At 47.9% G+C, this 24,985-nt stretch overlaps 1 protein-coding gene across 3 annotated transcripts in view; it reads right to left on the reverse strand.

Moving 5' to 3' along the window:
- PWWP3A (PWWP domain containing 3A, DNA repair factor) overlaps positions 1-5,820 on the reverse strand; it is a 21,653-nt gene extending 15,833 nt beyond the window's left edge. For 2 of the 3 annotated variants that reach the window (XM_035120594.2, XM_035120592.2), the window contains exons 1-2: positions 5,351-5,491; positions 2,399-2,529 (exon numbers count right to left, since the gene is read on the reverse strand). In XM_035120594.2, the coding sequence (XP_034976485.2) occupies positions 2,399-2,464 (66 nt within the window). In that variant the 5' untranslated portion in view covers positions 2,465-2,529; positions 5,351-5,491. Of the gene's footprint in view, positions 1-2,398; positions 2,530-5,350; positions 5,492-5,619 lie in introns of those variants that run through there. The other variant, XM_035120593.2, reaches the window with a different exon arrangement.
- Between the last annotated feature and the right edge of the window lie 19,165 nt (positions 5,821-24,985).

Consider the following 24,985-nt stretch of genomic DNA (forward strand, 5'->3'; position numbering starts at 1 on the left):
TTTTTAAAAAACTGACATCCCCTCCCCGTCTCGTTTTGCCAACAGACCCACTGCAAATCTGGAGGAGGAGTGGCTCTGGTGGGCTCTGAATAATCTCTCTCTCTCTCCCTTTCTCCTGGAGGAGGATCTGGTGTGTAGGACTTACAAACCTTCAGAGACCCAGCTCTTGGGGGGGGGGGCTTTTGGACACCACGCTTTGCCTCCCCTCTGATTGGGAACATTCTGGCATCGCAGGAGGTGGCCAAGCGGGTGGTGTCACTTCCGCGCCGCCCCCCGCAAGACTTGGCAATAAGATATAGTGATAGGCGCAGTTCTGGAGGGCACCAAGGAAGAGGCGAGGCTGGACACTGCGCCTCCGAGCAACAGCTCCAGCCCCGCCGGCAGCACCCTTAAGACAGCCCTGGATAAATGTACTGTAGATTGCTTTACCATACCGGTACTTATGTGGTAATAAAAAAAAATAAGACACCACCTGAAAATAAGCCACCGTGTGTTTTTTTGAGGGAAAAAAAGTTATAAGACGGTGTCTTAAAAAAGGGAAACACGGTAGTTGAGGTGAAATGACTAGTCTGCTAGGTGCAGAATAACTATTTACAGGATTTATTAAAGAAAATAAAAGCAGCAGAGTTTCTGCATACAAAGCAAAGCAAAATAAATCCCCCCCCCCTCTCTCTCTCCAACCATACGCAGCACACCTACTCCTAACAACCAACAAGAAACAACTGTGCTAGCATTCCTAGATAACAGAGTTCAGTGCTGGTCGTTAACCAATCAGAGAGTAGTTTCCAGGCCAGGCAGACCATGGCTTTCTGCCAAGAGTAAATTGACACTGCCTTGAGTTAATTGTATGAAGCAAGAATCTGTAAGTTTCCCTATGAGAACCAATTAACAGAAACTGAACAGAGATACCGTAGATGCATGACATGCAAAGCAAGATCTGCCAAGCCTTTATTTGTTGTTAGGCGGCTCAATTATAAATGGAATGGAATTAATGAAATGTAATAGCAATGTTTATTTTTGTATTATTGTAACTATTTGTTTTATTACTGTTGAATTTCCAAAAGAAAACATTTGTAAAAATTAAAATAAAAATAAAAAAAATAGTAAGTTGCATTACTGAAATACATGCACTTTTCGACGATATTCTAATTTTCGAGTTTCACCTGTATGCTTCTAAGATTCTAGGTCCTAAAACTACATATCTCAAGTCCACGGCCCAGTCAGCCATGAAGCTCACTGGGTGGCCTTGGGCCAGTCACCATCTCTGAGCAGCCTAACCTACCTCACCCCGGTTGTTGCAGGGATGAAATGGGGAGAACATGCACACTAACCTTGAGATCCTTGGAAGGTAAAGGTGGTATACAAACATAATAAATAAAAAGAAAGAGGCTGTTTTTACCCGTTTCTGTTTTTAAAATGCTGTTTTACTGTTGTTATAAGAAAAACTGCTCCCTTTCCCTTATGGGGGTATTCCGGAGCCCCGTATAGAGTCCTTAAGTGGGTTCCCCTATTGGTATGAGAAAATAACAGAGGCCAACCAGAGAAAATTGAGAAGCAAAGCGTCTTGTAAGCCTGATCTTTATTAAACGAACTGTTGCAACAGGGTCCCCAGTCACCACACGGAGGAGGAGGAACCCAGAACAATGGTGCGCAAGCCCTTATACTGTATAGACTTTTGAAACTGCCCACCCCGTAGCCCAAGGACACCCTCCAAAACATCATACATACATCACAGAAGGAGCTGGTCTGCAACAGAAATCCTGTCTGCCAGGATACCTGATAATGGTCACTGATTGCATTTCCCTGAGCAACCTGGGCATTCTTTTGTGATGGTTAATACTTTAGCTCCTGAATCCAGGTCGCAGGCTCACCCTATTCATACACAAGTACGCCCTTAAGACAGGATTTGCAAGCAAAAAGACAATGGGAAGGCCTTCCCCATTTGCCTCCCGTACCGCAGAGGAATATTTGAGGTCATTGGCAGAGTCAAAATGGCTTTGGGACATGTGGTTCATATATTTAGATATGTGTGCATTCATGAGTATCTATTCTATATCTAAGACCTTAAAATTCTTATAACAGTGTTTTGCACGTGCACACAAACACACACACACAGTGTAGTTTAGAAACACCTTTAAATAAATAAATAGGCTTTGGCTGAGGGGCCACAGGAAGCTGTTTGGGTCCCGATCCAAGTGGGGAGGGAGGCCTGCTGGTGGGACAGCCCATCAATGCTGCCAGAGACCCCCGGTTATGCCTCGGGGTGGGTGGGTGGGTGGGGGATACCACCGGTGCCGTCGGCTGTGCACCAAGAGGATCCTAAACTTCCTCCAACATCCCAGTATGGCATAGCTATCACCTTCCCTTAGAGGTCCCGAGCTGTTAAAATCAATATCACCTTTGCAGGCCACCACCGCTTCCTCCACACGCAAAGGATGTACTTTGCCTTCGTCATGGTTGCCATTCATGGAGGATAGCGGGAAAGCGAGGATTTGAGGTGAGGGCTGGTGACTGCCAGGGTTCAAGGATCTGAAAAGACAAAATATCCCATCACTGCATCTTCGCTCGTAAAATGGCGATTCCTGCAATGCAGCGGCTAGGCAACGCTTTGAGTCTCTTCCGACTCTCCAATTCTGTGAAAAGCAGCCTTGTCCAATAGAGCAGTGTTTCCCAACCAGTGTGCCTCCAGATGTTTTGGGACTACTACTCCCATCATCCCTAGCTAGCAAGACCAGTGGTCAGGAATGATGGGAGTTGTAGTCCCAAAACATCTGGAGGCACACTGGTTGGGAAACACTGCAATAGAGAACCTAAGAAGAGTATATGTGGATGGTATAGGTTCTGCAAAATATCAGGAGTATGTAAAATGAACCATGGAAAGAGAAGAAGGGAAGTCGTTATCTTAAGGATGTAAAAATGAGTAGTTTAAAATGGTAAAACAGAAAATTTAATAAAAACTCCCGCTCTCTCTCTCCACACACACACACACACATACCGTGTTTCCCCCTTTTTAAGACGTAGTCATTATATAAGCCATAGCAGGATTTCTAAGCAATTGCGCGATACAAGCCATACCCCGAAAATAAGACATACTGATAGACCCTTCACCCACTAGCAATAACCCCCCTCCCGCCAGCCAACTCCCCCCTTAAAAATCTCTCCCCATTTTGCTGTCGCTCCACAGACACGTATTTCCTTTAAAAGCTTGTAAAAATGCACCGAACAGCCGTAGCTGCTGGCTGCCGAAGCCTTGTGATTTCCCTTCCCCGTTTCTGAGAGCATTTTTTTAAATAAAAAGATCCAAAAATAATTTTTTTAGCCAAGCTGTGTAAGCTCTACTTGGTGAAGGGGAGATAAGTGGGGTGGGGAGGAGATGAAGGCACGAGGAAGAAAAGAGGGGCGATTGAAGAATGCAAAGGCTGTTTTCCCTTTTAGGGAGAGACCTCCGTGCGCGCGTCTGTCTCTCTCCCCCCCCCTGCGTCTCTCTCTCTCTCTCTCTCTCACACACACACACACACACACACACACACAGCCCACCTCTCGCTTCCCCCCACCTTTCCCTAAATTCCCTTCCATTCAATGCACGTTGATTTCCTCTTAACGGGAATCTCCGGTGTCTGATTGTTGTCTCATTGCTTTTACCGGGCATAAAGCAGCCTTTTAAAAATCCTGCTGCAGTTTTCTTTCTACCTTATGCTGCTTGGTTGTCTGTGGAGCTGCCCCTTTAAGGATTTGTAAGCAGTCTGGATCGCAGTCCTTGCCTTGGGGACTTTTTTTTATTTATTAAGGACTTTTTCCTTCGCTGTTTGCAAGCTGCTAAAAGGAGCTGCTAAACGCTGCTTTACACAAAAGTTAAACTGCCGGTCCTAACAACACGTGCTTCCTCACCTCGCTGGCTCAATTGCTTCTCAATTGCTACCATTTACCAAGTCAGCAATCTTAATTGCTGCTTAGCTGGCTTCTTTGTTCTCAGCAGGTAGCTTCTTTGCTATCAGTGATAGCACTGCAAAGTGCTATGTTGTTGGAACTTCAGACAGTCTTGCAGTCTTGGGCAGCTGGCTGGTAGAGATCTTTACTTGCTTTAGGTAAAGGCTACTGCTAGGACTGTATCACACAGATAGATTCCATTATACTGGTTTAGATTTAAGAAGCTCCAGTGTAGCAGATTGCTATTAAGTGAGTCCCCACATCAGAGGAGAGAGAGAGCAGCCCTTCGCGAACATCCCAGGGCCGGGGAGAGAGGGCTGCACCAGGGACGCACACACCTCCCTTCCCTCAGACTCGTAATAAAAATACCAGTAAGACATCCCACCAAAAATAAGCCACTCTGTGGTTTTTTGAGAAAAAAAAGTAATAAGACGGTGTCTTAAAAAGGGGGAAACACGGTATATATATACAGTGGTCCCTCTGGATGCGAACGGGATCCGTTCCGGAGCCCCATACTCATCCAGAGCAATACTTAACCTGAAGCGCTGAATCTGCGCATGCTCGTCGCGCGATTCGGTGCTTCTGCACATGACATCATTCGGTGTGTCTGCACATGCGCGAATCGCCGAACCTGGAACTAGCCTGTTCTGGCACTTCCGGGTTTTGGTGAGTTCGTAACCCGTGTTGTAAGCAACCCGCAGCATTCATATCTAGAGGTATGACTGTACACATAAATATATGTATATAAACATAAATCTCCATTGCAACAGGTGGGCCACATATTTATTATTCGGAAGGGGGGCATCCATTATGAAAGACTTGTGCACGCTCCCTCTAACAAAAAAAGGGGGCACCCCCCGCACTGAAAAGAAGGGGTGTTGTAAAATATGACATGGGGGGAGGGGGGCAAAGGAGCCACAAGGGGGCCAGGGGGGGGGTCAGAAGTAAGTTCAAAATTGTGGGTTCAAAAGATAATTGAAAAAACCCCACCCCCCCAAATAACAAGGGGAAGCTTTTTCTCCTTGTAAATAGCATTTTGGGGGGGTTGCTGTTGAGGGGGGGAGGACGCAAACTGCCATTCCCTTTAAAGTGGGGTACTTTCCCCCACCTTAATACTAAATCTAAATAATTAGAATAATAAGAATAATAATCAGGGAGGGGATTTGAGGCCCCTTCACCCCATTTTCTTTGAGCCCCCCCCCACCCCGTTTTCTTGATACAGGTAACTCAGCCATCCCATTATGGGGGTGAGATTGGCTGGGGGAGAAGAGAGGCATATTATGGGATAGGGAAGCCTCATTTCCTGGAACCACCCTCCCAAAAGGGAGGACTAATAATAATAATAATAACAATAGGTTTTCCTGACCAACAGCTCCCTCCTGGCAAATTCATTTTAAACTATTGTTATTATTGCATTAATTACCTCAGGCCTCTCACATCGAGGCAGGGAAATAGGGAGGCGGGATTCGAACCTGCCACGCCTCGGGACCGTCTAGATTTTGGGAGGCGGGTTCCGTCCTCCCTCTTGGTCGTTAACGCGAGGATGACAGGCCACGCCCCTCTTCCCTCCTACTTACTCTGTTCGTTGCCGCTGATGGGAGACTCTTTGCTCCGCCCCGCCTCCCCTCTCTCTGTCCAGCCAATGAGGGATTGATTCATCCACCCTCCCACTTCCCACGGAACCCAAATTACCTCACCAAACCGCCTCGACTCCCGCGAGATGAGCGAGCGCCAATCAGAACGCTGTAGAGGGGGAGTAGTTTAGGGGGTCGCCATGGCGGCGGCTTGTTTTGCGTGCAAATGCGGAACTTACGGGGAGGGCGAAACCAATCAGGTTTCTTTTCTCCCTTTAGCCCTCTCGCCAATCAAGAAGAAGAATGTGACGTCACTCGCCGGCGCGCGGGGGGGGGCCGTTCCCCTTTCCAGGTCCGCCCCTCGACGTCTGTGCGATTTGCGCTTGCGCTTTCCACCCTCCCATGCCCTTCCTCGCGCGAGGAGGCTATTTTTTCCCAACGGTCGTCCGCGCGTGCTTTGAAAGGGAGTGGAGAAGCATCAGCCAATCGGAGCGCCGTTCGGCTCTGCCGCCGCTTCCAATTGGGCACGGCCTCTCCGTTCCGCATCGTCATCATTATACCTTCCCGCCTTTTTCGCTCTCTGAGGAAACGCATTTACCCTACCTTTGAAGGTGACCCGGATACTACCAACTAATCCAGAATGCGGCAGCCAGACTGGGGACTGGGAGCAGCTGCCGAGACCAGTCCTGAAAGACTTAAATTGGCTCCCAGTACTTTACCGAGCACAATTCAAAGGGCTGGTGCTGACTTCTAACGCCCTAAACGGCCCTGTATCCTTGGAGGAGCGTCTCCACCCCCATCGCTCAGCCCGGACACGGAGGTCCAGCTCTAAGGGTCTTCTCTCACTGTGAGAAGTTGAAAATACAGGGAACCAGGCAGAGGGCCTTCTTGGTGGTGGCGCCCTCCCTGTGTCACGCCCTCACGTCAGATGTCAAGAAGATAAACAATGATCTGACCTTCCACAGATCCCTGAAGGTGGGAGGTTTTCAGTGGTTGGGTCTCACTTTATATTTTGTTAGAAACCGCCCAGAGTGGCTGGGGCAACCTAGTCAGTCCCATAGGTGGAGTACAAATAATAATAATAAAAAACCTTATTATTATCACTATTAACTATTACAACAGAAGTTCTTTGTGTAGTTGAGAGGGTTGCAAGGACCAAGTAAAAAAATCAGGGTGACCTCTGGCTTCAATATGCTGTTAGCAATGCCCCCGGATCATCCCCTGACCATTGGGGCTGATGGAAGTTGACACTCCTGAATAATAATAATAATAATAGTATACCCTGTCATTTTCCCTGTCAGGGACTCAGGATGGCTTACAGATAAACATAAGAACAGTTGAAAACAGGGAATAATGAAAGAATAACTAAACATGGATAGAATAAAAAATTATATATAGGCATATCCATATATGTACACACACACACGGGGTGAGTCCTATAAAAGAGGCCCCGTGGATAACAGAGTACACATGTTCCACGGGGCCTCTTAAAAGACTCACACTGTAATGCATATGAAGAATTACAATTTAAAACAGCATGGCATCAGCCCTTTTGTTAAAAGCATTCAGGTCCCCAAAGCCTGTTGCAAAAAAGAAGGCCTTCACCTGCCGGCAGAAGGAGAGAGGTAGTATGGCATCTCCAGGCAGGGAGTTCCAAAGTTGCCTGGGAGCTGTCACCATCAAGAATGCCCTCCCCAGCTTCTCCAACAAGTGTACATTGTGAGGGTGATGGGACTAAGAAAAGGGCCTCTTCTGAAGATCTCAGAGCCTGGGCAGGTTCATATGAGGGAATGTAGCCTTTCATTTAGCCTGTGTAGGGCTTTCCAACACTTTGAATTATATAGGATTGGAGTGTGTGTGTGTGTGTGTTCACTATCCGCCACCCTATCCTGGGCACGCAGTCACACGGAATACCATTACGAAACAGAAAACATTTTATCCCTTCCATGGAGGGCTTGGCCACAGGCATTGAACTCCCATTGCACCTGCCCCCACCTCCTAAATGTGGGCATTCTGGTGTGCCTGCATGCATACAGGTGCGACGAAAGTCCCTCTCACTTTCCGTCTTATAACTCTGACCTCTCAATTATTAAAAGCACTGATAGGGATTTCTGAGGTAAATCAAACCTCCCACTTATCCCTCTAGCCTTTCTTTAAACCCTCTACACTTGTGGGTTTTCAAAAATAAAAGAGAGTCCTCTTCCAGCCTAAACGTGACCAGGTACCTATATAGACTTGGGGCTATAAATAAGACTGTTCCTATGTGCACTCAGATAAGGGTTTCCCTTCACTAGAAACACCCTTACTGTAAAGCTAGCCTCCTTCCTGAGGTAACTTTATTATCACTCAGAACGTGTCTCCTCCTTTAGCCCCCCCTTTCTTGGTGCACTCTCAGCCACAAACTAACCTTTCTCCTCTAAAAGGCAGTTTTGACAGTTTAAAAGAGTTCCCCACCACCTGGGTTCCTGGGTACCTTAGCTGGAAAATGAAATAGACGATTACTAATGTGACACTTTAAAGATGGATATTTATTGGCTTGAATCTTAATGGTTGCTTTCTGGTAACATTGGTACGAACTTAATTTCACAGGTAACGTTTCTTAGTAATCAAATAACAGAATACCTATCAACTAAACTATTATTATTATTACTTCATCTACTCTAAGTCTACCTTCTCCAAAACCACCCAAGCTCCCCACACAGAAAACCCTCAACCGCCAACTAACTGCTGCACATCAAATTTTTTAAAACCTCAGCAGTCCCTCCTCCAGCAGAATGTTGCTGCCAGTCACCAGGGAGACTGGGTTAACCTTTCAAGTGGCCTGCTTGGAGAAACAAAATACAACAGAACCTTTCTTTAAAAACAAACAAACACGTCTGTTATGTACTGAGCTGAATCCTAGAACAATAGGATTCAGAATCAGCAGGAGCTACCCAATCCAACTCCAGGTGGAAGTGAATCCGCAACCTGATTGGCCTGCTGGAGCAGCCAATCAGGCGGCTGGCAGAAGTGAATCTGCTACCTGATTGGCCTGTAGGAGCAGCCAATCAGGCTGCAGGCAGAAGTCAATCCACAATATAATTGGCCCACAGGTGTAGCCCTGAAGTAGCCAATCACGCAAGGCCCATTGTGTAAATAATGTATATAAGCAGATGGTTTTGGGAAAAGAGCCATTCGTCTTCTCTTCTTCTCCTTGATGAATATGAGCTGAATAAAGAGCATGAAATTCACTCTTGACTCCGAGTATATTTCACTGGCGACGAGGATGGGATCCTGCTGAGCTGACCGCCACCACGCACTGCACCGCAGCACCGCCACCTGCTGCACCGCTGCATCGCACCGTGCATCCAGGCTTCAGCTCCAGGACCCAAGGAACCCAGAATGGCAACCGACAGCAGCTTCTTGCCATTCAAACCAGCATCAGGAGACTGGGAAGGGTACGCCGCCCGTTTCAACTTCCTCCTGCAAGCGAAAGAAGTCACCAACGATGCCATGAAGAGGGCGACATTCTTCAGCGTCTGTGGAGAGGAGACGTTTGAAATCGCCCGGGCTCTCCTTGCACCTAGTGATGTCGCTACCGTCTCTTACAAAACAATAATGGAACGGCTGAAGGAGCACTTTTCACCACAGCCCTCGGTGGTAGCTTGCCGAAATGCCTTCTACGCAAAGCGGCAAGCCCCGGGGGAAACCATAACTGGGTTTGTGACCTCCCTCCGCCAAGCCGCCCGGTTATGCAACTTCTCAGAGTTGGAGAACATGCTTCGTGACCGCCTCGTCGGTGGCCTGAGGGACGAGATGTTGCAACGACGCCTCTACGCCAAAAAAGACCTCACGTTCCAGATTGCTCTGGAGGAAGCCCTGGCAACCGAAGCCGCCGAGAGGTCAACGCAAGAGGCACGACCGGCCCCGCCATCCCAACCGAGGGTCTACCACGAAGACCTCACTGACGAATCCGAATCTGACAGGGAGGAAGTACACCGAGTACAGCGGCGCACTCAAGCAGCACACACACCACAGCAGCCTCGACGAGAAGGAGGGAACTGTGCAAGCTGCGGGGAGAACCACGAGAGGAGGACCTGTCGTTTCCGCAACGCAGAGTGCAGGCAGTGCAGAAAATTGGGACACATCGCCCGGGTGTGTCGGGCTCGACTCACCCGTCGACAAGCATCAGATGACCGACCCAGGAGCCCCAGGTCACACGGCACCATGCACCAAGGCAACTCGACGGAGATCACGCACTACCAGGTATTCCAGTTGCCCCATCCCAGCACAGAGAAAATTTATATAGAGGTACAGATAGAGGGAGCCCCATGCCGCATGGAGCTGGACACGGGTTCAACTCTATCCATAATCTCGGCCCGAACATTAAGGGAACTGTGCCCTAATGGGGGTCCCAAACTAAGGCCGGCCCCATTCACCCTCTGGGACTTCCAGAAACGTAAGGTCCCTACAATGGGGGTGGGGACCTTCAGGGTGCAATATCGAGGGCGAAAGCAACAATTGGACTTGCTGGTAGTTAAGGGCCCCTACGTTAGCTTACTGGGACTGGCATGGTTTGGACCTCTGGGGCTAGCCGTTACCGGGGTGAACCGCACTAGCTTACAAGTGGACGTGGACGCCATATGCAAAGAGTTTCCAGGGGTTTTCGATGGGGCATTGGGACGATATACAGGACCCCCCATTGCCCTACAGCTAGACCCCGCTGTACGACCCATCAGGCACAAGGCTCGCCGGGTCCCGTTCGCCCTGAAACCCCGCATAGACGAGTAATTGGACCGGCTCGTGGAGCAAGGAGTGCTGGAGCCGGTGCCCAACGCCCCCTGGGAAACTCCAATTGTCACACCCGTCAAGCCTAACGGTTCGGTCCGCATCTGTGCAGACTACAAATGCACCATAAACAAGGCTCTCACGGCCCATGCATACCCAGTGCCAGTGGTCAGCCATGTCCTCGCCACCCTGGCTGGGTCAAAAATCTTTGGCAAACTGGACTTGGCCCAAGCGTATCAACAGTTGCCTGTGGACGAAGCCACAGCAGAGGCTCAGACGATTGTGACGCACAGAGGGGCATTCAGAGTAAAGCGGCTGCAATTTGGCGTTAGCGTGGCACCAGGCATATTCCAGAATCTAATGGACTCCCTCCTTAAAGGGATTCCTGGCGTCACCCCCTTCTTCGATGATGTACTGATCGCCGGGCCCACACCAGAGGAATTTGAGGACCGCCTCCGCTCCGTCCTGCACCGTTTCCAGACGGCGGGCCTCAAGGTGAAGCGGGAAAAGTGTTTACTGGGAGTGCCGCAGGTGGACTTTCTGGGATTTAAGGTGGACGCAGAAGGGGTCCATCCAACCGGTGACAAGGTACGGGCCATTTGTGAGGCCCCAGCGCCCAAGAGCAAGCCCGAACTTCAGTCATTCTTGGGACTATTGAACTTTTACCATGCCTTCCTTCCCCATAAGGCAGCGGTAGCGGAGCCCCTACACAGACTCCTAGATAAAAGGGCCCCTTGGGTGTGGGGCCAGCGACAAAGGGCCGCATTCCAGGCAGTCAAGGACTTGCTCGTCTCGAACTCGGTCTTGGCACACTTCGACGAGAGGCTGCCAGTGGTGCTGGCATGCGACGCCTCTCCCTATGGCATCGGCGCTGTCCTGGGACACCAACTCCCGGATGGAAGAGAGGTGCCGGTGGCATACTTCTCCCAGACGCTTGCTGCAGCCGAACGAAACTACTCACAGATTGACAAGGAGGGTCTGGCAATCGTGAAGGGCGTAAAAAAATTCCATGATTTCTTATACGGGCGGCCCTTTACCATAGTGACTGACCACAAGCCGTTGCTTGGCCTGTTTGCCCCCGAGAAGCAGACCCCCCAAGTGTTGTCTCCACGTGTCCTCAGGTGGTCAATTTTCCTTGCCGGCTACCAGTATGCACTAATCCACCGCCCTGGGAAGGCGATGGGCCACGCAGACGCACTCAGCAGGCTACCACTACCAGAAACAGGCCCCGACCCAGCGCCTGCGCAAGAGGTTATGACCCTGGAGCTGCTTCCCGACCGACCCATTCAGGCACAAGAAGTTGCGCACCATTCCACAAAAGATAGGGTCATCTCCCGGGTCCTGGACTGGGTGTGGCGAGGATGGCCCAGCAGCAGCCCCGGGCCAGAATTCGCTGGCTACACAAACCGCAAACATGAACTGTCGGCCCACAAGGGGTGCCTGTTATGGGGAAGCAGGGTTGTTGTTCCCCAGCCCCTCCGCAAAAGGGTCCTCACAGCCCTACACGAGACACACCCAGGGGTAGTGAGGATGAAGGCCCTTGCCAGGAGTTATGTGTGGTGGCCGGGGATTGACAGAGAGATAGAGGCCTGGGTCCAACACTGCCAGACCTGCCAAGAATCCCGCCCGGATCCCCCAAGGGCCCCAGTCCAGCCCTGGGAGTCCGCCCGACATCCATGGTCACGCTTGCACGTGGACTTCGCTGGCCCCTTCCAGGGAAAAACATTCTTCATAGTGGTGGATTCCTACACCAAATGGCTGGAGGTCGCACTGGTACCGTCCACTTCTACGGCGGCAGCCATCCGGGTACTACGTAAGCTGTTTGCAACCCACGGGCTCCCTGACACCCTCGTCTCGGACAATGGAACCGCATTCACGTCAGAGGAGTTCCAGACCTTCACAGCGCAGAACGCCATCCGCCACATCCGCTCAGCACCATTCCACCCTGCCACCAATGGCCAAGCGGAGCGCATGGTGCGGACCACCAAGGACAGCCTCCGCCGCATAACACAAGGGGACTGGGAATACCGCCTTGCCGCATTTCTTCTAGCACAGCACAGCACCCCAAGCACAACGACGGGCCGGAGCCCAGCTGAACTACTCATGGGCCGGCGCCTTGCAACTAGACTGGACCGACTTCACCCCGACAGAGCTCAGGATGAGGTAGTGGTGGGGAAAGGCAGGAACCCCCGGACATTTGTGGCCCAGGACCCAGTGTATGCAAAGAATTTTGGGGCAGGCCCAGCATGGGTACCCGCCACAGTCACCAAGGTGACCGGTCCCGTGTCGTACGAGGTACTAACGGAAGGGGGGCAATGTTGGCGCCGCCACTGCGACCAGCTACGGCGACGATTCCCAGGAGGAACCCGGGAGGAGAGCGGGACAGAGGGGTCCCAAGGGGACAGCAGGGCAGTGAGGCCTGTAGAGCGAGAGGGGTGGGCAGGGGAAGCAGAAGCAGTAGGCACAGAGGGGCGCCCCGAGGCTGGAAGGACACCGGAACCAGAGTCACAACCGAGTGGTTCAGTGGCGCCAGACCAGACAGCCCCGGCACAGCCAGCAGCCTCGGAACACGAGCCAGAACCAGAACCCCTGACCAAGGAACACCCCAGGCCACAACGCACACGGAGGCGGCCAGCAGACCTTGGGGACTACGAATGCAACTTCCCGGGCAGGACTGGAACTTAGAGGGGAGGGGTGTTATGTACTGAGCTGAATCCTAGAACAATAGGATTCAGAATCAGCAGGAGCTACCCAATCCAACTCCAGGTGGAAGTGAATCCGCAACCTGATTGGCCTGCTGGAGCAGCCAATCAGGCGGCTGGCAGAAGTGAATCTGCTACCTGATTGGCCTGTAGGAGCAGCCAATCAGGCTGCAGGCAGAAGTCAATCCACAATATAATTGGCCCACAGGTGTAGCCCTGAAGTAGCCAATCACGCAAGGCCCATTGTGTAAATAATGTATATAAGCAGATGGTTTTGGGAAAAGAGCCATTCGTCTTCTCTTCTTCTCCTTGATGAATATGAGCTGAATAAAGAGCATGAAATTCACTCTCGACTCCGAGTATATTTCAACGTCAATGTAGCCTTTCATTTAGCCTGTGTAGGGCTTTCCAACACTTTGAATTATATAGGATTGGAGTGTGTGTGTGTGTGTGTTCACTATCCGCCACCCTATCCTGGGCACGCAGTTACACGGAATACCATTACGAAACAGAAAACATTTCATCCCTTCCATGGAGGGCTTGGCCACAGGCATTGAACTCCCATTGCACCTGCCCCCACCTCCTAAATGTGGGCATTCTGGTGTGCCTGCATGCATATAGGCCACTCATGCGTGAGTGGCCGGCTCAGCTGGAAATGTTCCCCCCTCTGGCCATGCACCCTCCAAGCTAAAAGAAAGAAAGAAAAAAGGCCAGGCTTCTGAAATTCTCTGGCATTCCCCCTCCCCGCCCGGAGAAAACAGGCATGCTTTCCAAGGTGTGCAATTGGGGGGGGGCAGAATTCTCCTCTGTGTGATGTCGTAAGTTAAGATTTAAAAGGGATATGTACAAAAAATGGAAAAAGGGGAAACCACCAGAGAGGAATTCAAACAAATAGCCAGCATGTGTACAGACAAAGTCAGAAAAGCTAAAGCACAGAATGAACTCAGGCTTGCTAGAGAGGTTAAAAGCAACAAAAAGGGCTTTTATGGGTATGTCCGTAGCAAAAGGAAGAACAAGGAAACAGTGGGATCACTTAGAGGAGAAGATGGTGAAATGCGAACAGGGGACAGAAAGAGCAGAACTCCTCAGTGCCTTCTTTGCCTCAGTCTTCTCCAAAAAAAAGAAAACAATGCCTGACCTGAAGAATATGGAGCAGATGATTCAGCAGGGGAAACACAGCCCAGAACAAGTAAGGAGGTACAGTGGTACCTCGACTTAAGAACGACTCGACAACCAAATTTTTCGACTTACGGGTGGGGGTAATGGCCGCGTGCTTACACATGTCCCAACATCCGAAAGGAAACCGCGGCGGTTTTAGATAGGGATTTTTCGACCTATGAATTTTTAGATAGGGTTGCTTCGACTTACGAATTTTTCCGTTTCCAATGCATTCCTACCGGTATGAGAAATCACATTTCCAATCGCATTTTTCGACTTATGAATTTTTCGACCTACGAAGGTGCCTTCGGAATGGATTAAATTTTTAAGTCGAGGCACCACTGTAGTACAATAATACTTGGCTAGTTTAGATATATTCAAGTCTCCAGGGCCAGATGAACTACAGTACATCCAAGACAAGAGTATTAAAAGAACTGGCAGATGTGATTTCAGAACCACTGGCAGTAATCTTTAAGAATTCCTGGAGAACAGGCAAAGTCCCAGCAGACTGGAGGAGGGCAAATGTTGTCCCTATTTTCAAAAAGGGGGAAAGAGAGGACCCAAACAATTACTGCCCAGTCAGCCTGACATCAATACCAGGAAAGATTCTAGAGCAGATCATTAAGCAAATGATCCGTGAGCACCTAGAAAGAAACTCTGTGATCACTAAAAGTCAGCATGGGTTTCTGAAAAATAGGTCATGTCAGACTAATCTGATCTCATTTTTTGACAGAATTACAAGCCTGGTAGATGAAGGTAACGCTGTGGATGTAGCCTATCTTGATTTCAGCAAGGCCTTTGACAAGGTGCCCCATGATATTCTTGTAAAGAAGCTGGTAAAATGTGGGCTAGACAATGCTACCATTCAGTGGATTTGTAACTGGCTGACTGACCGAACCCAAAGGGTGCTCATCAATGGCTCCTCTTCATCCTGGAGAGAAGTGACTAGTGGGGTGCCACAGGGTTCTGTCTTGGGCCCAGTCTTATTCAACATCTTTATCAATGACTTGAGTGATGGGCTTGAGGGCATCCTGATCAAGTTTGCAGATGACACCAAATTGGGAGGGGTGGCTAATACCCCAGAGGACAGGATCACACTTCAAAATGACCCTAACAGATTACTCAACTGGGCCAAAGCAAACAAAATGAATTTTAACGGGGAGAAATGTAAAGTACTACACTTGGGCAAAAAAAAATGAAAGGCACAAATACAGGATGGGTGACACCTGGCTTGAGAGCAGTACATGTGAAAAGGATCTAGGAGTCTTGGTAGACCACAAACTTGACATGAGTCAACAGTGTGATGCAGCAGCTAAAAAAGCCAATGCAATTCTGGGTTGCATCAATATGAGTATAGCATCTAGTTCAAGGGAAGTAATAGTACCACTGTATTCTGCTCTGGTCAGACCTCACCTGGAGTACTGTGTCCAGTTCTGGGCACCACAGTCCAAGAAGGATACTGACAAGATACTTCTGGAACGTGTCCAGAAGAGGGCAACGAAAATGATCAAAGGCCTGGAAACGATGCCTTATGAGGAACGGCTTAGGGAGCTGGGTATGTTTAGCTGGAGAAGAGAAGGTTAAGGGGTGATATGATAGCCATGTTCAAATATATAAAAGGATGTCATATAGAGGAGGGAGAAAGGTTGTTTTCTGCTGCTCACGGAGCAATGGATTCAAACTACAAGAAAGAAGATTCCACCTAAATATTAGGAAGAACTTCCTGACAGTAAGAGCTGTTCGGCAGTGGAATTTGCTGCCAAGGAGTGTGGTGGAGTCTCCTTCTTTGGAGGTCTTTAAGCAGAGGCTTGACAGGCATATGTCAAGAATGCTTTGATGGTGTTTCCTGCTTGGCAGGGGGTTGGACTGGATGGCCCTTGTGGTCTCTTCCAACTCTATGATTCTATGATTCTATAATCAAGAACTTGTCTGGTGGCTGATAGCCAAAGAAACAGCAGCCATCAACGTGGTGGGGTTTGAGTTTTATACAGCTCTGAAAAAGCTTGCTGACCCCTGGACAGCCTATATTTCCAGGCTTTATTTTGCTGCATATTTTGTGATTTAAAATCTCTGTTGGAGTACTTACCCCAAATTTGGATCTTGGCATCCAGGGAATTCTCCTTTCTATACCTGCTTTCCCCTTGAACCAACAGGTTCACTTTTAAATGAGGACGGAACTGAATTTCTCCCTAACATCCCTAACATCCTAGCCGGGGCTGATGGAAATTGCAGTCCAAAACATCTAGAGACGGTTGGCATATATTGATTATTTACACACTTGTCCCATCCCAGATAACTCTGAGTGCGGCCAATCATTTGGAAACCTGCTACAGTACTTTCAAACAACAAGCAATACAATCTCAAAACCGACACATCGGGTGTGGAGGCATTGGGTTGTGTGTGTTCCATAATACATTCAAAGGCAGCTTTGGGGCAAAAATATCCTCTGCCTGTTCAGGCTTACAGCTATTTGTTTTAGGACAGAAGGTCTGCCGCTCAAGCGTGGCCTCAAGTCAACCCAATATGGTTTCCCCATTTATTGAGCTCTTGGGAAGAGGGGGCATCCGAGGTAGGGACTGAGAGGGTTTCCCTTTGTCCTTTCCTGAATTATTTCTGTTCTGTGCCTCAAATGTTTGGCTGCTGGTTTCACTTGAGACAGTTATAGAATGAATTCTGAAACGAGCTTGATTTAGAGCAGGGGTCGGCAAGCTTTTTCAGCAGGGGGCCGGTGAACTGTCCCTCAGACCTTGTGGGGGCTGGAGTATATTTTGAAAAAAAAAATGAATTCCTATGCCCCACAAATAACCCAGAGATGCATTTTAAATAAAAGGACACATTCTACTCATGTAAAAACATGCTGGTTCCCGGACCGGCCTTAGTTTGGGGACCCCTGATTTAAAGCCTGACTTATAGTCACGCTGGCTGGGGCTAATGCAAGCTGCTGTCCAGAAGACCTGAAAGGCCCTAAAGTTGATCTAGATTGACATTTTAATGCTCTAATGCAATGTTTACATGCAAGAATATCAGCGACGTGGTGCCTTTTTGAAAAGAACCAGTCTCAAAGATTCATACCCAATAATTACAGATATATTTTATTGACAGCTGTATGCTTCCGTATGTACCTATAACACCAAAAGGGTCACAAATGTGTTGAATTGCTAAGTTATTACAAGAGGCTAGTTTGAAACACCCACATTTCTAAAACTCACAACTGTTTCTTTCAGAGCTATTTTGTCTCCCACCGAACCACTGTGATTTCAACAGCATAATGCAGAACTACGTGTTTCCATGAGTAAAGAAGTTCTGAAGGTAAATCAGGAACATCTACAACACACTCTCTCTATTTTTATGTACATGTTATTATCATTCCCAGCCCCCATCAACACAGAATCACTCATTCCTTCTATTTCCGATGCTCTGGTGTGTCAGTGCTGATGCTTATGTAACCAAAATGACACAGCCAATGTGCAACAGGGAGATAGTGACAGGTTCACTGAGCTCCAGGGGTTTACATTACAGAAGTACAAAAATATGGTAAAAAGCCCTGAAAACCTTGGGATGGGGAAAAACTCAAAAGCGTTCTAATGAGGATGAGTGAGCGCTGATTGTTCTCAGTGTCCAGAGAATGCTCACTGCTGGGGGGAGGGGGAGAAAAAGAAATAAAATCAGGTAGGAGAGGAATTGGAATGGCTGGCTGGCAAAGTAAGCAGGAGGATTCCACATTTGATTGCAGGTTTGCTCTCAGGAAACAGCTTGCTGTCATTCGTGCTGTGGTTTCCGGGACAGGCTGCAAGCAAACTTGACATCTTTCTTTCCTAGTCTTGTACACGGATGTACAATTTGTCAACCGGGAAAACGGGATTCATTTTCTCCGCTTCTAGTTTAGCGCATGCTGAATAGCATTTGCATGCCAGGTTGACCCCAGCCAGATAGGTTAAAAATGGGGTCCTCTTGTTTTTTTTGGAGGCCTCCCTGGATGTCCTTTTTATTATATTCATGATGATTTGTGCTCGTGATAGTATCGTGATGGTTTTTACACCACCCGGCTTCCAGTATCGCAAAAAGTTTTGGAATGGATTAATGCCTTCATTTCCAATCATGTCCCGTATCCGAAACCCTGTAACTTTTCGTACCACAAAACCTGCCCCTCCGGATGGCAATGATGCAGTAACACTGGGGAAACATCACTGAACAGCTGTGGAATGATGTGTGAATGGTCCAGTATCAATGCAGTATAGTGTGTCATTATGCCAATGACATGTTACAGAAATACACCTGCAATAAAGAAATAACCCACACCCGTCTGTAGGGCTCCGAAATTGTAAACCATGCCGCACTAATGAAACAAACCACCAGAGAGTTGAACAATACAAGCGTGATAACAGCAGCTGCTCTCTGACTTCCAAATAAAAAAGTCTTATTTTCTCTCTATACATTTTAAAACATATGAAGTCTTTAGTGACAGATGGCTCCACTGTCAGCCCTTTCAAGAGATGAAGATCTCCAAGACTTTGTGAATGTCTTTTCTTCTTTGATTTTTGTAAATTTTCCTTTAGCCCTTTTCTTCTGGAATCCTAAATTTCAGCCAAAAGAAAAGACTGAACTCAAAGATCTAGAATGTCAGTTCCGCCTCCCCCCATTTTTGCATTAATAAAACTTTTCTTGGAAGGTTTATATCTAAAATTTGCAAGGGGGGGATGCACATTTGTATTGTTTTGGGGGGAGGTCTTAACGTCTATGGGTTGAGTAGACCCATTGAAACTGACCGACCTCTGTGAGTCATGTAAGTTAATTTCAATGACTCATATCTTGAGTATTACTGATGTTTGATACAACCCTATGCCCATCGGTGGTGGTATGTGAACAACATCTCCTGAATTTACAACCAGAATAAATTCCCCCCAGATGTCTCCATGTGAGGATCAAAGAGCAAGCAAGTGATGGTAAGGAAATATATTTACAGTGCAGTCCTGTGTATGTTTGCTCAGAAGCAAGTCTCACTGTATGCAGCCTGTCAGCAGATTCACACCATAAATTTAAAGCACACAGCTTTCCCCAAAGAACCCCAGAATCGTGGTTTAAAAGTGCTGAGAACTGTAGCTCCCTGAATTGGAAATTACAGTTCCCAGGCTTTAGAAACTAACCATGGGCTGAACAAGCCCAATTGAATTAAATGGAACTTGCTTCTGAGCAGGCATGTATAGCCTGTTATCAGATACATACTTTCCCAGGAGAAAGCGCATGCGAACACAGTGGAGCTTAACAACTGAGTAACTATGCATAGAATCACAGCCTTTAAGGTGCCTGTTTCTAAAAAATACCCAGGAAAACAAGAGGTAAAGGTAACCCTGTAACAGATGTTGGGCTCCGACTCCCAGCAGCCAGCATGGCCAGTGGTCAGGGAAGATGGGAGTTGTGGTCTGAGAACACCTGGAGGGCAGCAGGCGGACTGCCTCAGCCACACACACACAGCAATTTCCAACCCTCGCTTCCCTTACATCGGTTGCGCACCTTTTAAAAACTTTGTGCGCAATTAGTTTTCTTAAAATCTGCGCCTCTAAAATGCACACGGTTAAAGTGGAAAACATTGTTTGTCTTCACAAGCCCTTTGATAAGTATGTCCTGATGGGGTGCATATATTAACCAGAATAAGGCTCTTCCTTACATCCTTTTGTACATGTAGCTAAAGACAATGGGATTATATTTTTTTGCAGGTTTAAACATTTTCTTCTATTCCCCACCACCACCTTTCTCCCAACAAGCTTAAGTTGCCATGCATGGTTCTGTCCTCTCGATTTTATCTTCACAGTACCCTTGTGGGGTAGTTTAGTTGTGTGAGTGTCCCAGCGGAGTGGAGATTTAAGCTTGGGTCTTCCCTCTTCCCATACAGACTCCCTTGTAGTGTTACGTCCCATGTTGTTGTTTAGTCGTTTAGTCGTGTCTGACTCTTCGTGACCCCATGGACCATAGCACGCCAGGCACTCCTGTCTTGGATCAATGCCTTGTCGTGGCGAAGGGGCTTGAATAACTCAGAGAAGCTATGAGCTATGCCATGCAGGGCCACTCAAGATGGACAGGTCATAATGGAGAGTTTTGACCAAATGTGATCCACCTAGAGAAGGAACTGGCAAGCCACTCCAGTATCCCTGCCACGAAAACTCCATGGACAAAGACAACAGGCATATAAAAGTTACGTTCCATAGGTCCCTCAAATTCATTTTCATTAAACACCCTTGTCGGTTTCCTTCACTCCACTGCTAGCTCCTTGCCGATTTCTTATTCACAAACTTGTTGACAATGTAAGTAAAAGTTGCTAGAAATCCAAATTGCCTCAACAGTGTAAGCAAACACGCTCACCGACACCACCCCAAATTTAAATGGCTTTTTTTCAGTGTCCCAGAGCACCTAAAAGACAATATAGGGAAAACATCATTCTCACCCAACGCAGCAGCCACGTCTACCAATATTTTCGTACAGGTTAGGGATGGCTGCTCTCCGCGTCAAACCAAGGCCATTATAACCAGTGGACATGAGCGTTAGCCCTTGGATTCCAGGCGATGTTTCATAGCAAAAGGTTGCATTGATAGACCTAAGTTTTGGGTTTCAACCAAAATACTGTGTCGGTAGTCTGTTCCGCTCAGAAGTCTTTAATATGTGCGTTCTTTCATTCAGACACTTGCGGAAGAATATTGCCATGTATTTGCAAATGCTTCTGGGAAGGTTAAGTGGCGGTTAAAGGGGTGTTTTAGTCGCTTTTCAAAGAGTGCAGAGGGCGTTTTCAAATACAGTGGTACCTTGGTTCTCAAACGCCTTGGTACTCAAACAACTTGGAACCCAAACTCTGCAAACCTGGAAGTAAGTGTTCTGGTTTGTGAACTTTTTTCGGAAGTCAAACGTGCTCCATTTTGAGTGCCACACTTCCGTTTTGAGTGTTACACTGAGGTCTGTCTGTTTTTGCTATTTTGCATTTTTGTGGCTCTTTTTTGTTTTGTTTTTGTGACTGTGTGGAACCCAGTTCAGCTACTGATGGTTTGATTGTGTGACTGCAGTACATTGTTTATTGCTTTCATTTTATGGGTTGATGGTCTCGTTGGATAGTAAAATTCACGTTAAATTGTTGTTTTAGGGGATGTTTTTAAAAGTCTGGAACGGATTAATCCGTTCTGCATTACTTTCTATGGGAAAGCGTGCCTTGGTTTTGGAACGCTTTGGTTTTGGAACGGACTTCTGGAACGGATTAAGTTTGAGAAGCAAGGTACCACTGTAATCATGATCACTCTAGCAGTGAAACCAGCCACAATATCACCCTCTCGGCAAGGCCAATTGTTCAGGTGTGGATTTTGATAAGGTGGTAATGACCCAGTGGCCTTGGCACACACAAACACACAAATTTGTACATGCTTTCTGATGGCTACCAGCCACAATGGCTTTTGTTCCTCTTCCACTGTTGGAGGCAGTATGTCTCTGAACAGCGGCTGCTGGTAGTCAGAAGTTGGGAGATTTGCTGTTAGTGCTGCTGCTGCATTCAGGTCCTGCTTTACCGGGAGGGGGGGGGCCGCATCAAGTCGGCCACCGTGAAGAAAGGATGCGGGACTAGATGGGTCTGATGCTTTGGCCCGATCCGGCAGGCTCTTCTCATGCTCCCACAGTTGTGAAACATTGTGGGGATTTTTATGAGGCAGCATAACTGCTGTTTCTCACAAATGCCTCGAGGTATGGAAATTATCACACAGAACCAAGTCCGGCAATTGTGGAGGGTGTTCAGAGGAACGGTGGCATTCTTTTCTGAAGTCAAATGACTGGCTGCTAGCTAGAATTGCTATGTTGGAGGCAGCCCAGCTCTGAACGCCCTGTTGCTGGGACTCGCAAGTGGGGAACAGTTGCTTTTGCGTTCTGGCCCTGGTCATGGTCTCACTTCGCCTTGCAGGACTTTGGCTTGGATCCAGCAGCCAGGTTGTTTGTGGTTCCATTTATACAAAACTGTACAATCCCGACAAACAGAAGGAGCAAATTCCTCCTGTGAAGAAGCTAGGAACCAATGCTTCCATGTGTTGAACTGCCATTCAATAAAACGTCTTCTGTAGTTTTGTTTTTTAATGGGAAGATTATTTTTGCTGTTGCCCCAAGTCAGATTGACAAATTATAGTGATCTCCATCTACTTCTGCCTCCAATATTAAAATTGGAAGCTTCTTGGGGCAGAAGTTCCTGCCTCCTTGTGATACTCTGTCAAATACACATTCTGATGGCGCTGCAGACGTCATCTCAACTATTTACTTTGAAAAGGCTGTTTCAAAGGTTCAGAGGGCTGCACTTTCAGGAGAGGGGAGATCAGAGGTTGTGAAAAAGTCCTGTGACAATAGGTTAAGAGGACTAGTTATGCTTAGCTTAGAGTTGTGGAATTGTAGAGTTGGAAATGATCCCAAGGGTCATCTAGTCCAGCCCCCTGCAGTGCACGAAGAAGAGTTTGCAGATAAGGAGGATAAGTAGAGGATACAGTGGCTGTTGCGTCCGTGTCCTGTTCTCTGGCTTGCCACGGGCTTGGCCAGTGTGAAAACAGGATCCTGGACTAGATGGGGCACTGGCCTGATTCAGCAAGACCCTTATTGTTCTTCTGGCCCTCTTCAAATCACCAAAGGGCTGTCAGCAAAAAAACCGAACTCTCTGTGATTAAGAGGGTAGGGCAGACATTCTAGGATGGCAGATTCTGAATGAATATTACTGGGGGGAAATGTATTGATGGTTAAGAGTCATTCCATTGGAACTAGAAGGGTGATGGGAGGGCAGTCAAAGGCAAGACCTGTTAGGGGAGGGGGCGAAATGCTCTCTAGATTCACTGCACAGAGTCGTATTCACACAACCGGTTTGCTGGCTGTTACGTTGTTGTCTTAAGTTGTATTTTTGGGGACTCTGATGTAAGAAAATGGGGGGGGGGAAACACTATCCGTATAAGACGAGCCCAGATTTTGAACATTATTTTAGAGTTTAAAAAACCAAAATCTTATACATGGAAAAGTATGGTAATTTACTTCCTGTGTCTAGGTATGCCTCCTGATCACTTGGAGGTATTTAATGAACAGACACTCAGGCAGAGATGTTACACACACCCTTTCCCAATGATGGATAATCTGCGTCAGAAGTCGCTGAACGATTCAGTACAGTGGCAAAACAGAATGGCCTGACTGGACAGGAAGTAAGCCGCAAACAGCCTGTGACCAAACTAGTGCCCTCCAGACATTTGGGCTGCAATTCCCATCAGCCCCAGCTGGCACGGCCATATGATGCTAGGGCTGATGGCAGTTGTCGTCCAAAACACTTGAAGGGCACCAGATTGGCAAAGGCCAGCCTAGAACATGCAGAGACACAACTGGGAAGCCTCTTCTGAGAGCAGATAATTCTGTTGTGTCTCTGCAGTGGGAGTGACTGAATACTGTGGTCACACGCCAATGCAGGGAAAAACGAAGAAGAGAGAGAACAGATTCACCTGCCCTTGGAAGGAGACAAGGCTTTGCCCTAGCAGGGAACCACTGAGATAAACGGGAGGCAACCTGCCCCCTCACTCTTGAGTTTTACCAGGGAAACTTTGAGGCTCCCTGGAGCATTATCTAATTAATTAAACGTATGAATTTATTTTATGAACTGAACTTGGGATATGTGGAAATCTTAAAGTTGAGGATACACTTCTGGAGAAAGCCTGTAACTCAAGTGTTAAGAGAGCAACAGCTTTGTCTCTGGAACAATCCCCAGCATTTATAAGAGGGTCATCTGAGACCCCTGCAGAGACAATGTGGGACTCGATGGACCAAGGTTTGTGACCTGCAATAAGGCAGCTTAAGATATTCCTGGCGGGGTGAGGACGCACTGCAAGGAGGTTATACATCATGGAGGGTAGGGATTACCAATGGCTACGAGCCATGAAGTCCTATGTCCATCGTCGGAGACAGTACGTCTCCAAATACCAGTCACTGGTTTTCTTTAACAGCATGAAGAAAGTGGACAGGAAAATACCATCTTCTTCTCATAATGTTGTTGTTGTTGTTTAGTTGTTTAGTCGTGTCCGACTCTTCGTGACCCCATGGACCATTCTCATAATACTAGAATCGAATTTCGGTCACCCATTGAAGCTGGATGTCAGGGCCGTCCCTTCCCAGAGCAACAACGAAGATGCCAGGGAAGAAGGGGGACTGGCTATGGGGAGTAGAGGCTTGATTCCTGCCCACACTGAGAGTGATGAAAGCCTCTCGTGTCCTGGAATGCAGGGTATAAATTCACAAAAGAGCACAAGGCAGACTGAGCCTGCTTCAGAGGAACTGCTGCTGTTAGATTCGGCTCAAGAAGAGGAGGGGCAGGTTGTCCCCAAGTCTCATCCGGAGAAGATTGAGCCTTGAGGGCCCGGACTGAAACTACTGTGTAAATACTAAATAAATCTCAGGGTAATAAACCTGCCAGCTTGAGAGAGACATCATAAATCCTGACACTGAAGGTTGAAAGACTCAGGGCAGAGAAGAGGCAGGACCTCTTCACACTGCAGACCATTAAACTATGGAATTTGCTCCCACCGGATGTAGCGGTGACCACCAGCTTTAAAAGGGGGTTAAGCAATTCACAGAAGATAGGTCTATTAGGGGCTATGAGCCACGATGGCTATGTTCTACCTGCCCCGTTGGGGGCAAAGTGCCTCTGAAGACTTAAGTCGCTGGGAATCACAAATGGGAAAGTGCGCTGCTGCAATTCTTGTTTGCAGGCATTCCATCAGCGCATGTGGATCACCATGAAAACAGGACACTGGATTAGATGTCCCCACTCTGGCTTGATCCGGCTGCAAGGCTCTTCTGATGGTCTTAGTTTAAAAGCCCGTC

The sequence above is a fragment of the Zootoca vivipara genome, chromosome 6, assembly GCF_963506605.1.
Source record: "Zootoca vivipara chromosome 6, rZooViv1.1, whole genome shotgun sequence".
NCBI lineage: Eukaryota > Metazoa > Chordata > Lepidosauria > Squamata > Lacertidae > Zootoca > Zootoca vivipara.